Here is a 15982-nt window from a genome sequence, read left to right on the forward strand (position 1 = left end):
AAACAGAGTGGGACTGAGAAATCTTTACAACACAATTCGCTACATTAAGTATCATTAATATACTCTAAAATGGGAATCTTACCAGTGGTGACTGGGATATTAGCTGTTACAACATGAAAAGACTATTAGGTCAGAATAAATTTGGGGCCTCTCTCAAGTATCTTTCCTTTCATCTTCATCGTGAGAGATTTGCCATAGTCATATTTCAGTTTTGCTGTATATATACAGTAAATGTTGGAATGATTTTGTGCATTATACTCCCCCAAGCACTTAGTACTGTGCTGTGCACACAATAAATAAATAAATGCTCAGTAAATACCACTGTTTGTTTAGGATCAGTTTTGCAGTTATCATAAAATTAAATTAATGATCTTTATAATAACTAGAAAATATAATAAATAGAAAATATTTATTATACAGCATTATCAAGATCATTTGACAAAAGGCAATTTTTATCAAGCCAAAATAAAGGACTTTTACAAGAAGCTTAGTAGCTTACACAAACACATAATCTAAGATGAGTAGTTTTTGCTGTTTTGGTATACTGTATGTATGTGAACATTCCAATTTTAAACAGTTACAAAACTAATAGCTAATCATATATTGAACCTCGAGAAAACCCCTACTCATGATAATAATATGATTAAATAGTAATAATATTGTCAGTGCTTAATGAGTTTACCAAATTTCCTAAACCAGTAACCCAGGATAAATTGTCAGTTTATGACATTTGTGTAACAGGAACTTGTTTTCCGCATCTAGTCTATGCTGTAAAAAGAAAGATTTGAAAGCAGAAACCCTATTCTACTGAAGACATATGGCAGTGAAAATAAAATATGTTCAACTAATAATAGAGACCATTCCAGTGTGTAGAAATCCACCCAGACATCACTGAAGTTTTCCTTTATTTAGTCTGCTTCATCTAAATAAGAATATAGACGTCCATGTTCAGTTTCCAGTCCTGAGATCTCAGATATCCACCAAAAGCTTAATAGTCATTTCATTAAGGAAAGATGATTCAAGCTTCAGATACCAGGGAAGCGGTGATATTGGCAGCATTTCATAGTAAAAAGGATAATGAAATATAGCACTAGACTTAGAAAATCAATTGATGTTTGGAAGCTAATCAGATCTACCACTGCAGATATTTGCTAGGGCTTTGAATTTGGGTTTGCCTGGAGCTCATTCTCCCAAGGAGAAAGAGATGCAAACAACAGCAAAAAAACCCCAAAAAAACCAACAACAAAAAACCCATACTAGGGAGTGGGGGAAAGTGTGAGGTTACTTCAAAATACTATTGAAGAATCAGACCACTAGGTAGTGTGAACATTCATCTTATCATCATAATGATAGCACTCAACCATCTCAATCATAGCATGCTAGAAATACAGTCACCTCAACCGGAGAGTATCTGCTGAGCAAAATCGACAGGGGAGAGGAGTGAAGAGACAGGACTGCACATAAATGGATATTATAATCTGTCAAGTCTCTCAAATAAATGGAGAAGCAAATAAAAGTCTGGAAATGGAAGAGAAAAATAAGCAGGAGAGAATGATAAGGAGACAGAAGAAATCACAGATAAGCAGGAAACCCATACTTATTTTAAGCACTGAAGGATGGAAGGTTTAACCTTGTACAGTGTAAATGTTAAGTAATTAGAAATAGTCTGACTACTTCTGGTTTGCCCTCTAGTTTAATACTGGCTTGGGTATGAGTGACAAAACATTCACTTTTGTTGTTGCTGCCACATTTTTGCCAACACTTCATGTAACAAATTCTCAAAGCACTTTTATTAACAGCAGATTTCCATAAAATACCTGCCAAATAAGTTTCCCCTTATCAGGATAACAGCTGTTTCAGCTGAGTATGAAAAATGTTTGAGCACAGCATACAAACGTTCTGAGGTCTAATGTATTGATCTGAACACTGCTATATAAAACATGTTTCAAACATAAAAATATCAATACTATATCTGTAAGACAGTCTTCCAGGGGCAAGTAGGTGATTACTTCGTTTAGTATAGGTACACACACATACACAGACACATGGACACTCACTCACTCTTGTTTTTACAATGACATCAATGAACAATAAAGAATTGCTTTTCATTTAAATAGTCACCATTGCTATGAGCACACACTACTGTCAAAGGTGGATTTGTTTTGTAGGAACACAGAGAAACAGTGAAATTACATGGTCAATTGGTAATTATTATTTGCTACGGAAAATGGAGGATAACAGTTTAGCCTCACAGTTTGTTCTCTTCACAAAAGACAACTTGAAGCCCCTTGGCATGATCCAAATACCTTGGCAGAGCTGCTCTCATCTCTTTACAGTCTGCTTTTATTCTGGCCCTTTTTCAAAATCAGCCAAAGAAAACTATCAAATGTGAGGAGCTGATAGTGCCGACAGAATCATTTCCAAATGTCAGGCTGCCTCCTACCTCTCTGACTCTCTGACGAAGCATTATGTGATAATGTGTTTCTGCCCATCTTCATCTTCCTAAATGGAGAAACAACCAGCAGCATATGCACAAACCTCTTTCTGTGGCCTTGGGTGGCTGACAGGGTCTCTGGAGCAGTGAGCAAAATGAAGGCCCCAGTTCCAATGCCTCCACTGGACCCTTCCACTTTTTGCAGACCCATAAATGGGGATAAGAAGAAAGAGGGTTTGTGGGGAGACCATTGTACCACCTTTAGATATGGTAGCACCATCCTGGCTCTCTTCTCAGACTGCCTAAATGTCTTCTTTCTGCATCAGACTGAGGGCTAGAAAGTGTGATAGTATGAATGGTTGCAAAACTTTTCATTTCCATTTTCAAGTTTGCTTCAATGTAATGTGTGCCAGTGTATGTGTTTCTGCGTGCTCCTGGGTTTGTTCATGCGAAGGTGTTTCTCCAGTGTTCTTCCTTTGTGTTTTTATGTTTTTGCTCAAATAACCGTATGCCATCATGGTTTGTGCTTTGAAGGAATACCTCTCTTCTTGGGGGGCCTCCGGGCCCCTCTGAGTAATTCAAGGAGTGGAGCCTCCAGATGGATCTTTTGTAGTGCAGAATGCGGGATGCAGAATTTCTCCTCCCCTCCATTGGACTAGTCATGACAGATTTCCCCTTTCCTCTTTCGTCCCCACTTTTTTCACTTTCCACTTCGACAGCGCTTCTGCTCCCATCTGTCTTCAAACTGCCCAACATTCGGAACCCTCTTCCTTGCCTTAGCTTTCGGTAAGATGGCCTCCAACCCTCTACAGGGTGGATGAGCTTTGCCTGTAGTCCCTCAGAATGACAGAGACGTAGGTCCCGTTAGGGGGTGTGCAGAGCACGGATTCTGAAACGGGGGAGCTGGGGATTGAGCTGCCCGAAGCCACCGAATCTCGAAAAGGCGATGGAGGTGTCAGTGCTGGGGAGGCCTCTGGGGTCAATTTCCTGGAGGCTTGGAGATCCACATCATCCTCTTCCAGCTCATCATCCTCCGTGTTCCCCTCCCGCTCATACACATAATCCTGGATGAGCTTGAACGTCTCACTCTCCCCCTCCTCGGCTGGGGGAGAGATGGGCTCTTCGCTGAACATGCTTAGCTGGAGGGGTGGGGCTGGTAGCTGCTGCTGGGGGAGCGGGGCCTGGTATTGGTTCCGCACACCATTGCCCAGGCCCCCTGGGACCACAAGAGCAGTGTTGAAGTCAGGGATGCCAGTGGCAAATTTGTTGACCACCCCTTGCAGCTGGCCCATGAGGGAGTGCTGGGGCTCCTGCGGCTGCTGCTGTTGTGGTGGAGGGGACAAGCTCCGGGGGCTGCTTGGCTCAGGCAGGAACAGCTGGGTCTCCTCCTCCATCCCATGGGGCAGGAGGGGTGGAGTGGCCACTGGAGCTGCCTGCCGCCGGTGCACAACCATAGAAGGGCTCCTGGGTGGGCTGAAGGGCACTGGCTCACTATCCTCTTCCTCCACCACATTGTATAGGGTCTTAGTGCTGTTGTCTGAAAAAGTCAGGCTCTTGCCTGGGCCTTGGTAGGTTTTAGTGAGGGGCTTAATCACCGCTGTCTGGTTGCAAGCCATCTCGTTGGTCTTGACGTGCACCGAAAGGCGGTGCCACATGTGCTGTCCCTTGGGCACCTGTCTTCCACCTGGTTCAGACCATGACACAGACTTGCCATTAGAACTATGAATAAAATAAAGATGGATTTATTCGCACATACATCAGGCAAATAAACATACATATAAACCTAAGACGCACAGTCTGACTGCCCAACACCACCCGCTTTGGTCCCTCCCATTAGTAAAGTTTCCTTTCATTGTGAAACTGACTTTAGGAAGTCGTTAACTCTTAAGAATCCAAATTGCCATGAAGTGCTGCCGAAATCAGCTGCAGCAGGGAGAAGACCCCGCAGCCCCAGAGAAAGAATGGCATGGGGATAGGGTGTTAAAGAGGAGTGGGTTTGCTTTGGCCTATCACTGCTCATTTTACCTTCAAGGATAAAAGTAAAATTACTAAAATGTTGGATGAATTAAAAAATCCCCAAATCTTAATCTGTAGTCTTTGAGCACCTGGTCAGCAGTACAGATAAAACCTTCTGTCCCCATTTAGTGTCAGCACCAGGTAAATGAAGACCCATCTATTCAGTTACTCTTATTCTTTCAGGGAATTTAAAAACCCTGTTGAGTACATGGAAAGTATTCACTGAGTTGTCAACTCTGGTTTGCAAATGGTATTGATAGTTCACAGAAGTGGACACCTGTACAGGGGAGAGAGATGGAAGCAGTTGACAAAAAAACAACATCCCTGCTCCCTTGATGAATTTAATGATGTCAATCACATTTATGAATATACATTTTACAGACAAACATCATCATTGCACAACAGTGGGATCGATAGTTTGAAAAAACAAGACAGTTAACATAGGGTGATGTGATTTGGTGCCAGAGAGAGGGGAATCAACGGACTCGATTGGTGACTTTGAAAGGGAATCGGATCCAAAAGAATGCCTGCTTTAGCCTATGAGGAATATATTGGAGTTAGACACAGAAGTGAGATTGGGCATTATCACCCTGTAAGTTTCCAGCATGTTTTCTTTTCCTCTTCTCTCTTCTCACTGTAAACTCCTCACGCAGATCTGAAGAGTCAGCAGCAAGTTAGACATAGTAGCCCCCATTTTGACATAGAGGTGATTAGAATCACATGATCCAGAAATCTCTGGGCCTTGGCTTTATTTTCCGCGTAAGCACCAAGCAGATGGTGAGTCTCAGTAAGTTTTGTTACATTTTCAACGTTTACAATCTTAATTCACAGTCAATGTTTAATTCTTGCAAAAAGAGATCTGCATGAAATAAAAGGTTTCTCAGGCAAATTCCAGCCAACCAATCCCAAGAAAATTTGCTAAGTGCATATTTCTAAGTAGCTTTAATTTTTCCATTTCACACTGCTTAGAAATCATTTTGACAGAAATGGACATTTCCTTTTATCAAAATACTAGATTCTCATTAATGTATCAACATCCTCTATAATTACAATGAAAATTTCTGAAAAAATGTGTTAGCTTTGGGCAGCTCTACCATGTAACCATTTCACTTTTCTGTGGCTTGAGATGTGAATGCAAAACTAGGCACTGCTGGCAAAAATCATTCTACTCTGTATGGGATTTTTAGAAAATTCTTATCAAGTAATTGTTAATGGGTGTTTATGAAAGCAACAGAAAAAGTTAACTGCAAACACATTTATGGAAAGAAGGGAATTTGTGGGTAAGAAAAAAGATTTTTTAAACTTTTTTATAGGTAAGGATGTGGGATTTCCAAATGTGAATATGTTTGTTTAGAAGTGCAAAATTAAAAGCCCACAAAGAATAATTTACATAGGGACTAAAAATATATGACTGAGTGTTTTCAACAACATTCTGAGTGTTTATGATGAAGGCAGTGTTTTGACACCTCATATTTGAAAATCCTTACAAGGGAAAGCATATAACTGCAAATCATCAGAGCCCAAGAATTAGTATCTAAAGGAGATATGTGCAAAAATGGACTAAATTATGGTTAACAAGCATTTTGGTCTGTCATTGTTTTAAGCAATGAAAAATTTCCTGATATAGAGCAGATGGTTGGTAGAATCCTTAGAGGTAGTGCTAGTACAGCCGTGAGTTTGACCATGAAAACTGACACTTATGTCACTATGTCAGCATTAATAGGGATTCTTTGAATTGACAGTAATCCTTTCTTCCAAGAATGCCAAAATGTTTGGCAAGTACTGAATCACTGACTTTTCCTCTGAACACTTCCATCAAGTAGTCGAGATGACTGACTCATTGTCCCCATTTAAGAGCTAAAGAAATTAAGGTCGAGAAAAGTGCTGTCACTTACCTCAGGTAACAGTGAGATAAGAGCTAGAATAGCAACAGAGACTCCTGGTTCTGACATATAGGTTTTGTCCACGTCTCCCTTCTCCCAGTTCTCCTTTCACTCCTGAGTTTACCTTTTCTCTCCATTTCTATTTATCTCACTCTCCTGTAGAACTCTAAATCATCCTATCTTCATCTCCCTGCATAGCTTGCCAGAAGTTTTCCTTTCTTACCCTTTTCCCCTATGCCAAACCTTTGAGTTTTTCTGTCCCTCTGTTCCTTGTGAAAAGCACTGTACACAAATACTATCTTAGTGTGTCGCTTAAAGGCAAAAAGTGATTTTTGGTAGGGATACCAGGTCTGTTGCATGTTCCATACAATCAGGTATGTTAGTTTTCCTTCAGGAACCATGGATGTACCTCAATCCTGAGATTTCAGGGTCAAGAACCTGTACAGAGGAATGGGTTACAGTGCAAGTGGCTTGTGCAACACCACTTGCATTCTTTTGTCTCTGCCAGTCTGGGGCACAGAGCACAACAAGCAAATAGGCAGGGATGGAGAACATTTTTACATGTAGGTATGTTTTTCATTAACAGTAGTCAGCTACAAGAAGGACTCCTTCCAGGACCCAGGCTTCCTGATTTCCAAAACAGTGCTGTTTCCACCAGACCAATGGCAGAGGTAAACTGAGGAATAGTTACGTACCTAATAGCAGAAAGATTCTCTTCCCCTTGCCAGAAAACTAAGGTGACACCACTCCTGCTCCATCCATCACCCAGTCAACAGAATGGATTGTTTTCCTCACTGACACCAGGTTCTATGAGGGGCCCATTATATCATGTGCTCCTTGAGGCTCCATCTACCAAATTCATTTGGCAAGAGGAAAATTTTCATATTAGTTCTGCTCCAGTCCAGTGTACTCAAATTTCTATCTCAGTGATGAGATTGCCACAGTTGTTCTTATGTTGGACTCTGGCTCTTTTTCTGTCTCTACTGCCTGGGTACTGTGTAATTACAGTGCTCTGCACACAGTAAGTGCTCCATAAATACGAGTGAATAAGAACACAGTAACATTCATTCAGTTGTATTTATGGAGCACTTTGTGCAGAGCACTGTACTAAGCATTTGGAAAGTACAATTCAGCAATGAAGAGAGACAGTCCCTGCCCTCACCAGGCCTCCAGAATTTATTTAGGAGATTAAATAAATGTAGTGAGCCTATTTCTTATAGAATAAATAAATTACTTTCCATATTAAGCATGAGGCTTGTAATTCCTAACCAATTACTTTATTTTATATAAACGTACACATATATTTATACAAAAATGTATATTCATAACTTTAGACTCCTAAATTTTAGGGCTGAAAAGGAAGGGGTAGTTAGTTGAATGACCCCTAAAGCCATAGAATAATGAACCCAGTGCTTCATTTAAATTGTCTACCTAGCCCCCTTTGAAGCGCTGTGTCTTCTTTGTCTTGCTTCATCTATTTAGATATGTTGAGTGCCCTGAAGTCAGATTGAGAAAGCCTCCTCAGGTTACTGCACAACTAAATGGGTCATCTTCTAATGAATTTTGGCCATAGGCCTTGCCATCCCTTAGCCATCTCAGATTTGAGGGACTCAACCCTCCTTGCACCTTGCGGATTTTAACCAAGTGGCAATATCCATTCAGTCTGCTGTGACCATGGTGGGACATGAGGTGCTGAGTTTGGGAAACTCATCGAATTCCTGTCCCTCGAGATCAGAAAGAATGAGTACCTAAATACAAACTTTTTTTTACGAGATAATACTACTACTACTGCTACTACTAATAATAATAATTGTGGTATTTAAGTGCTTGCTATGTGCCAAGCACTGTTCTAAACTCTAGGTTAGATAAAAGGTAATGAAGTTGGACACAGTCCCTGTCCCTCATGGGGTTCACAGTCTTAATCCCCATTTTACAAATGAGGGAACTGAGACCCAGAGAAGTGGCAAGTCACTTACCCAAGGTCACAAAGCAGAAATGTGGCAGAATCAGGATTAGAATCCAGGTCCTTCTCACTAATAATGATGGTATTTCCCAGGCCCATGCTCTTTCCACTAGGCCATGCTGATTCTGGGCATTCTAATTTAGACCTCCAGCAAATCAATATTTCTCACACTTCAGGAAATAGTTTAGGGTGACCGGTGTAAATGAATTACACCACCACAGGCATTTAGAGTGATCCCTTCTATTTGGTGTTTACATGGTGCACTGCTTAGCGTTCAAAATGGCTTAAAATTGGAATTACAATGCTGAGTCACAGGGTTGAGTTAGTTACCCTATTTAAGTGCTTACTATGTGCCAAGCACTCTGCTAAGCCTGAAGCTCCTGTTGTAGCTAAGATTGTCTTGAGCCTTTGCTATAAGGCAAATATACTTGTAATAGCCAAGGAACAATTTCACATTTGCATACAGACAAATCAAGATCTTCACAAGGTGTTAAAAGAAGCATCCTTGCAACGTGGTAACTTTAAGCATTTTTTTCTGAAAATGAAAGCAAAGCAGGAAGCCAGATCAATTGATAGTGTTGGGGCTGGGGAAGACTGTCTTGGTAGTAAAGATAAATTAATATGGGTGAGGTTTAAGTGTGAGTGGTCAATGCAGCATCCTTGTACTGAGATGGTAGACCCTGGACCTTAAATATTCTGTCTCCAGGAAGTGCTTTCCAAGTGGTCGTAGGGTTGGGGCGGGGACACACCAAGAACAATGCTGGTTATAAGAATACCCAAATCCTACTTCGGTGACCCAGGTTTAGCCTGAGAAGTTGTTCCTATAAGAACTGAGGCTTTGAATTAGGCTTTGGTTCCATCGGAGCTATCAAATTGATCTTCCATACTTGCAACACACTGATGCCAACCTCACATTCCATGAAATTTCCAAGAGTCTTACCTGTTTTACTTATTTCAGAATTCCAAGTACTTCTCACTCAAAAAAACCTTTGGAAAACCTTTTCTAGGATGTAGGCGACAGAAAAATGCTTTTTGAACTTAAGTGAAAGTTAAGTTTTCCAGGATGCTGCTAGAGTCTGGATAGCATTGCTGATTTCACAATTTGAGTGATTACTAAAGACAAATTTAAAATAACATAACTTCCACATAGCTGTACTCTCTTGTGATTTATTTCACATATTAAACACAGGCCATAAATGTAACAACCTCTTAAGATAATTTGGTCCTATCCTATAGCAAAGGCAATTCTTAGAGACAAGATCCAGTTAAGAAAGTGTAAACTGTAGACTTTTTAAGTAGATGTTGCCTTCATTCATGGTCTGTTCTGTTTAGCAGTGGGAAACCTATTTAATGGGAATGGAGCAGTTACAGGCTCAACCCATTTCTGTTCTACATGAGATGGCTGCAGAGCTCATTCTTCTGCCACCAGAGCTGCATCATTGGAGGGCATAGTAACTTAACCCCAGGTGCACAACCTAAATTTTATAATTGAAATAAACCAAAGGAGTTTCCCAAAATTATTCCCCTCTTAGGAAAAAAAAATTATTTGAATATTAGCTTTCTCAATTCTAAATTCCCCCTCTTTAACTATAAGCTGCCAAAGAGGCTTCTTCCATCCAAGATTCAGGCAAAATAGCTGTTCAGAGCCAGGGTTTTTAATCATCAACACTGAAGCTAAAAAGTCAATCTAAGCCCAGCTCAAGTCTCCTAAATGTGTTCCTAAGAAATGCAGCACTGTTCCTATTATGAAGATGCATGTTTAACTGCATCTTAGCCCCTATATCCTTCCTTTAGACTCATTCAGGGTCTTTTTACCTTTTCCTAAGTATGAATTTGGCAAAACACACATTCTTAGGACCAGATGACAGAGTTACTTTGAGCCATTCAAGGCATAATTCTGGCACTCTCAAAATCTCCAAGGTAGACTTTGGATTTTGGACACCCTGCAGTCATTTTAGGCTTCCTGAATCAGCCTAGTTAGACTAGAAGTTGTTCAGTAATCATAACTTCACAGGCCTGGTGGGTTAGAAAGCGAAGGGATTGATTACCCCAGAAATAGGTCACCCATTTCCTTTCACAGAAATAGAGGAGGCTGATCCAAGTTAGTCTATATTTATGTGGTCAGAGTATGGTGGAGCAAAAACTAGGCCCAGCCTGATTTAATCAATTTATATGTAGTATTTAGGGTTTACTATAGCCAAGCACTGTACTAAGCACTAGATAATCAGGTAAGACATTCCCTATTTCACCTAGGGCTTAACCTTTCCCTGTGGAAAACTGCATTTCCTCCTCTGCATTCTATGGTATCTGTTGCTTTGATCAAAGTTGCCTGCCAAATCTCTCTTTATAAATCTCTTTTCCTTTGATTTCCTTCTTTAAGCTCTAAGTATTCTTTAATTACTCTTCTTGGATGTGTCCATGAGTGCATGAAACCTCCTTAAACTGGTCTTCCTGTCATGCCAAGCAGACTTAACCGTCCTTAGCAAATTTTCCAAGGGGCAGGCAGCACTTGCTGCATGGTTTCCGCTTTTTTGTTGCATTGAGTTTGTTGCTGGGCAGGCTCACCCTTTGGCAGAGTCTTTAGACAGAGGCTACAGATACTGGGAACTGCTGAACTAGCATGATTATGTGGCATATGGCTATTAACCCCTTATCACTATCTCAAACCAGGTTTAATAAATGGGAATTGACTTCCCCGGGTCTCCAAAAAAGAGGTATGATTTGATAGCGATCAGGATCATTTATATTGTGGTTTCCTCAGAGAAGCTAAGGAGGCAGTTCAGATGTTGCAATACACACCACCGAAAAGAAGGTCCGAGGCTCAGTGGACTCACTCCCCAGTGTTCCTGGAAACGTTTAAGCACAAACAACACCTGCCTATCTATAAGTGAATTGATGTTTAAGCCACATAAACCCAGTCAGTGGGCTGCCGCCTGCTGCAGGAATGTGTACCTTTGACTCTCCCAAGGGTTTGAAAGGCTGTAAAGGAACAGCTAAAAGGGACCACAGACTGTGTACAATGATGAACATTTTCCATGTTCGTGTGTTGACTTAAAGGGACACTGTCAAGAACTTGAAGCCAAAAGCTGGGCCAGCCATGCAGATTTTTTTTATCAGATTCAGAAAATCTGATTAAAAAAAAGTATTTTTAAACATTTGCAAATTTAAACAAATTTTGCAAATTTTCCAATTTAAAAAAGAAAATATAGCAGCCATGCTCTGAGGGACCCACAAAACTTATCTTGTCTTCCTCTGAGGAGAGGCAGCAGCCATTCCTGCTGACATCTCCCACAAGGAAGTCACAAGCTGACATTAGGGAACCATTTCACAAGCTGAGTTTGTGGCTGATACTTAGACGCAGACAGAATCATTTCAAACTCTGGACATAGCAGCTACAACATTAGAAAAAAGAATCTGCTAAGCAGAAGCTGACAAAACTGCTGAAAGGTAAAATGTCACTCTGAAGCTTGCAAGTGAGAGTTGAAAATAAAAGTGTTTATATAGAAACAGAAAAGTATTATATATATAAAAACCCAAACCCAAAAACCTTGACAGTGTCCTTTTAAGAACGTATGGACAATCAAATTAAGTCAGGTGTGCAAAACATGGCACATAGGTGAATTCCCCATCCTTGATGGCATGCACCACATCTGTCTCAATGTCAGGGATGAAGAAACCCAGGAGAGAGAAAGCAAGGAGTAAATCACTACTGGTCATGCAGCTTGTCTTACACATTCACTGCAGTGTGGGATTTTTCAAAGCTGCACATGTGCCGACGGACACTGGCTGGTGGGCGAGAATTCTGGCTGCCTCTTCCTGAGGATTGAAAAGAAAAAGACACCCAGTGAGTGGTTATACACATGTACAGACATGGTGATTATACCACTCAGAAGGGTGCCTGTCCCTGAATTGGCCCCTTTTGATTTCCTGGATCTCTTAATGGCTTTTCCTCCTCATTTTCTTATTTTTCTATTTATCCTTTTTTATTGCCTGGCCATCTCCTGCCTTCTGGAACAATGATTTCTTCACTCTTCTGGAATGCTGATTTATTGCAAGACCCTTCTTGGGGAATTGTGATTCCTTCCCTCTTGTGAAAACATTTTTCTCTCCAAATATCAGATGGCTTTGCTGCTGCCATGCTCTTGGTGTTCAGAAGATTTCTTCCCCAACATCACCTGGGATGTTGCTTTGTACTTTTTGGCACTTTGTGCCTGGTGAAGAGGGCGCGCTTCTCACCCAGACACTGGATGCCCTCCCCATTAGAGAAATCTTACTACAGCTCCCTCTCCTTTAGTCCTTTTCTCACACCATGTTTTTTCATTGCACAGCTTCAGGAGTTTGGAGAAAGTCATTTCCCAGTCTATTCACTGTTACTATCCCCCCAAAATCCTTACAGCCATATTCTCCCCAACTACATCTCTCTTTTTGCCTCTTAAAGGTGGAAGGAATTTAATCCATTTATTTAGAACGATCACCTAAATACAAGATGCTGGGTACATCGATTTTTTAAATGTAATGGTGGAGAGGAAGAGCTATCTCAAATGTGAGAATCTTGGTTGTCAGAAGCAAACGCTGCTGCTCAGGATGACCACCTGCTTCTCATCCCCACTGTGTTACACAGTGTGAGAAGGAAAGACTCCCTTCCTACAGAACTAACAAAAGCTGAGGGAACATTTATTTTTCCTCCCAGCTAATTTAATGTTATATTCAGCTTTTGGAAAACATCCTGAACTTGTACGATATTTTAAGAATGATACAACTGAATTTACAGGGTTCCCTGTTTCACTTCCATTGTTAAAAAAAAAAAAAAAGGTCAGCATGTTCATCTACAATGTATCCAGGTGCGTATCTTTCCAAACTTATGTTTTTTCCATAAAAAACATCTTTGTGGTTACGCTTGGAAAGAATAGATTTTATTGGGTCTCTATTTGAAAAATGATCTTTTCCCCTAGCACATGAAAACTCCAAGATTGGGGTTGAGATGATGGGACTGAGTGAGAACAGCTCCATTTGACTGCAAATCAAACTTAGTACAAAACTCACCTCTTCATCAATAACTCTCAAATTTGTATACCTTGAAGAAAAAAGAATTGAGACCTTAACCTATGGAGAAGATCTTTGAGACTTAAAAATTAGAGGCATATATACTTATAAGAAGCAACCTCTTCCCTCACAAATTAAGATTAGTTACAATTACTCAGCTAACTGTGCAATGCCTATCTTGGTTTGTCAGTACCATCAATCAATACCTCTCAAATGCCTTTGTAATTTAAGTGAAGGGCAGTTACTGTATAGAATACCCGGGCCTTCGTCTTACAAAGGAGTAGGTTAACCCTATGAAATAGACTCTTTCTGTTAGGCTAGGCCATTTTAGAAGCAAACTACCTAGCATAGTGCTCTGTTTCTATGTAGGCTGCTAATGATGATAATGTTATGTTTTCAAGTCACAACACGTCATGTTCAATGTTTGGTGTTCAGATATGGGTAGAACTAAACAGACTAATGTTTGCATATGGGTAATTTGAAAAAACCCTTGAGCAAGTGAACTTATTGAGAATAAAGACAAGCAAAGCATTCTGAACAGGCAAGATGGATGGTATATGAATGTGACATTTAATAAGCAACCCAGGACTTAGAAAAAGTCGTAAGATTTATAAATGCACAAGTTAAGCACAAATGAGTATGCTAAAGAAAAATAACATATAACACCAATTTGGAAGCTGTTTGAATCCAGGATAGATAAGGGCCCTACTCTATATTCAGTCATTCACAAGGAAAACAAAGATAATGTTAAAGAGCCTTTGTGAGAAAAGAAAAATAAACTGTGGCTTATAGCCTAATTATTACCTGAGTTTTTGTGCCAGAATCTTTAATGGCTCAAGATAAAGTACTAGTATGATTTTTTTAAAAGGACACTTTGTTGTCATAATGAAGAACGAAGTGCTTCTAAATGAAGTCACTGTTGCAGCCGTTCCATAATATTTGTATTCCAATTGTATTGGTCGTACATCAAACTTTACCTTTTTTCTGATGGTCTGTGATGACTTTCTTGACATATGAGGTGTCTAGTCTTTAGGATTCCCATATCCTCAGCATGCTGGTCCCACAAAGTATTTGCCCCTGAATATCATGAAAGTAATTTTGCCTCTGTAATATCCCAAACTGACTCTAAATTATTTTTCACAGGTGAAATAAGTAGGGGGATATCATCTTCTCCACAATTAAAGATGGATAAAGTAAGCAAAGAAAGAAAGTAACTAAACTTACTGTTGATGCCAAACAATAGTGGAGCCTTGACTAGCTATGATGAAGTCTCCTGTCAAGAATAAGGGACGAAGCTCAGTCCTTAGACTTGAGGTCTGAGAACCTGTGCGGAGAAATTGATTATAGTACTTGTGGCTTGGTCCACACTGTTCGCACTCTTTCTTCTCTGTCAGTCATGTTCCAACTGTAGCACAGAATATTGTGAGTGAATATGTGGGCAAGGGAGCAGCACATGACTTAGTGCCCACAAAAGTGTTTCTCGGCTGATGTGAATGTAGCAGAGTTCTGATGGTGTGCCATAAACCAATAGTCTGCAGAAGGTTTCCTTGGTAGTCACTACAGTATTTACCACCCACTTTAGCTGCTGTTTTTCAAGATTCCTGTTTAGGCTGTCCATCTCATGAAACAACCTAGGTGATTCTCCTGTCAGAAATCTTCATCACTGATGTCATTGACCTAGAAGGCAGAACTAGGACCAGAATTCAGATCTCCTGGTTTTCTGAGCCATGCTCTATCTTCTGGCCCAACCACAGGGCTGCCTGAATTAGAACAGAGTATCCAAATCTCCAGTCTGAAGCCCTTGCCAGCAGACAGTGGTGCTACAGATTGTCTCAACCTCTCTTAGGACATCATTTTGCCACCTTTACTTCAACATTTATAGTAACCACTACTGAGCAACTACATTAATTTATTTGAGATGTCATCGCCCTTTTGGGAAGATTGCCATAGTCTGTGAGGTTGGGAAGATGTAGACAATTCACAACCGGAATTATACAACTCCTTTATCAGTATTAATGATCTGGAATAGTTACAGTCAGGTTACTCTGGTAGTCATTACCTCAACCCATTGGTTTAGCAAATTCCCAAGAAGCCATGCCATGAAGTAAGGCTTAGGGGAAATTTATGTTCCCCTCCATGAGGGGCAGGTTTAGGATAAACCACATATACTGTACACTCTGAATTTCTTGGGGTTAGGGATCATGTCTACCAACTCTGTTGTATTCTCCCAAGTGCTTAATACAGTGCTCAGCACACAATAATCACTCAGTAAATACCATTAAATGATTGATTGATGTACTGTTTCTCCCCACTGACTCTCCAAAAGTACATCTTGGTTTTCAGGCTGCACACCCTGGGCAATCTTCATTCATTCAGTAGTATTTATTGAGCGCTTACTATGTGCAGAGCACTGTACTAAGCGCTTGGAATGAACAAGTCGGCAACAGATACAGTCCCTGCCATTTGACGGGCTTACGGTCTAATCGAATCTTCGATTCGACTTAAAATCTTCAGGTTTTTCTGGGTCAGTTTGTCCTGGCAATGATTTGGATTTTCTGAATGAACCACTCTAGCAGAGAATGGCAAATATGTATGTTCAAACAAGTGTATGTATCCCATAGATATATAAGAAATACATATTCC

The 15982-nt window shown here is 40.4% G+C and overlaps 1 protein-coding gene across 3 annotated transcripts in view; it reads right to left on the bottom strand.

Annotated features, from left to right (window-relative positions):
- Nucleotides 1–390: 390 nt before the first annotated feature.
- The window catches only part of GRM1 (glutamate metabotropic receptor 1), a 317395-nt gene continuing 301803 nt past the window's right edge, over nt 391–15982 (bottom strand). Inside the window, exons 8-9 of one of the 3 annotated variants that reach the window (XM_029057822.1) lie at nt 12028–12112; nt 4054–4118 (exon numbers count right to left, since the gene is read on the bottom strand). In XM_029057822.1, the coding sequence (XP_028913655.1) occupies nt 12052–12112 (61 nt within the window). In that variant the 3' untranslated portion in view covers nt 4054–4118; nt 12028–12051. Of the gene's footprint in view, nt 4154–12027; nt 12113–15982 lie in introns of all 3 variants that reach the window. The other 2 variants (XM_029057821.1, XM_029057819.2) reach the window with 2 other exon arrangements.

This window comes from Ornithorhynchus anatinus, chromosome 2 (genome assembly GCF_004115215.2).
Source record: "Ornithorhynchus anatinus isolate Pmale09 chromosome 2, mOrnAna1.pri.v4, whole genome shotgun sequence".
NCBI classification, from domain to species: Eukaryota; Metazoa; Chordata; class Mammalia; order Monotremata; family Ornithorhynchidae; genus Ornithorhynchus; species Ornithorhynchus anatinus.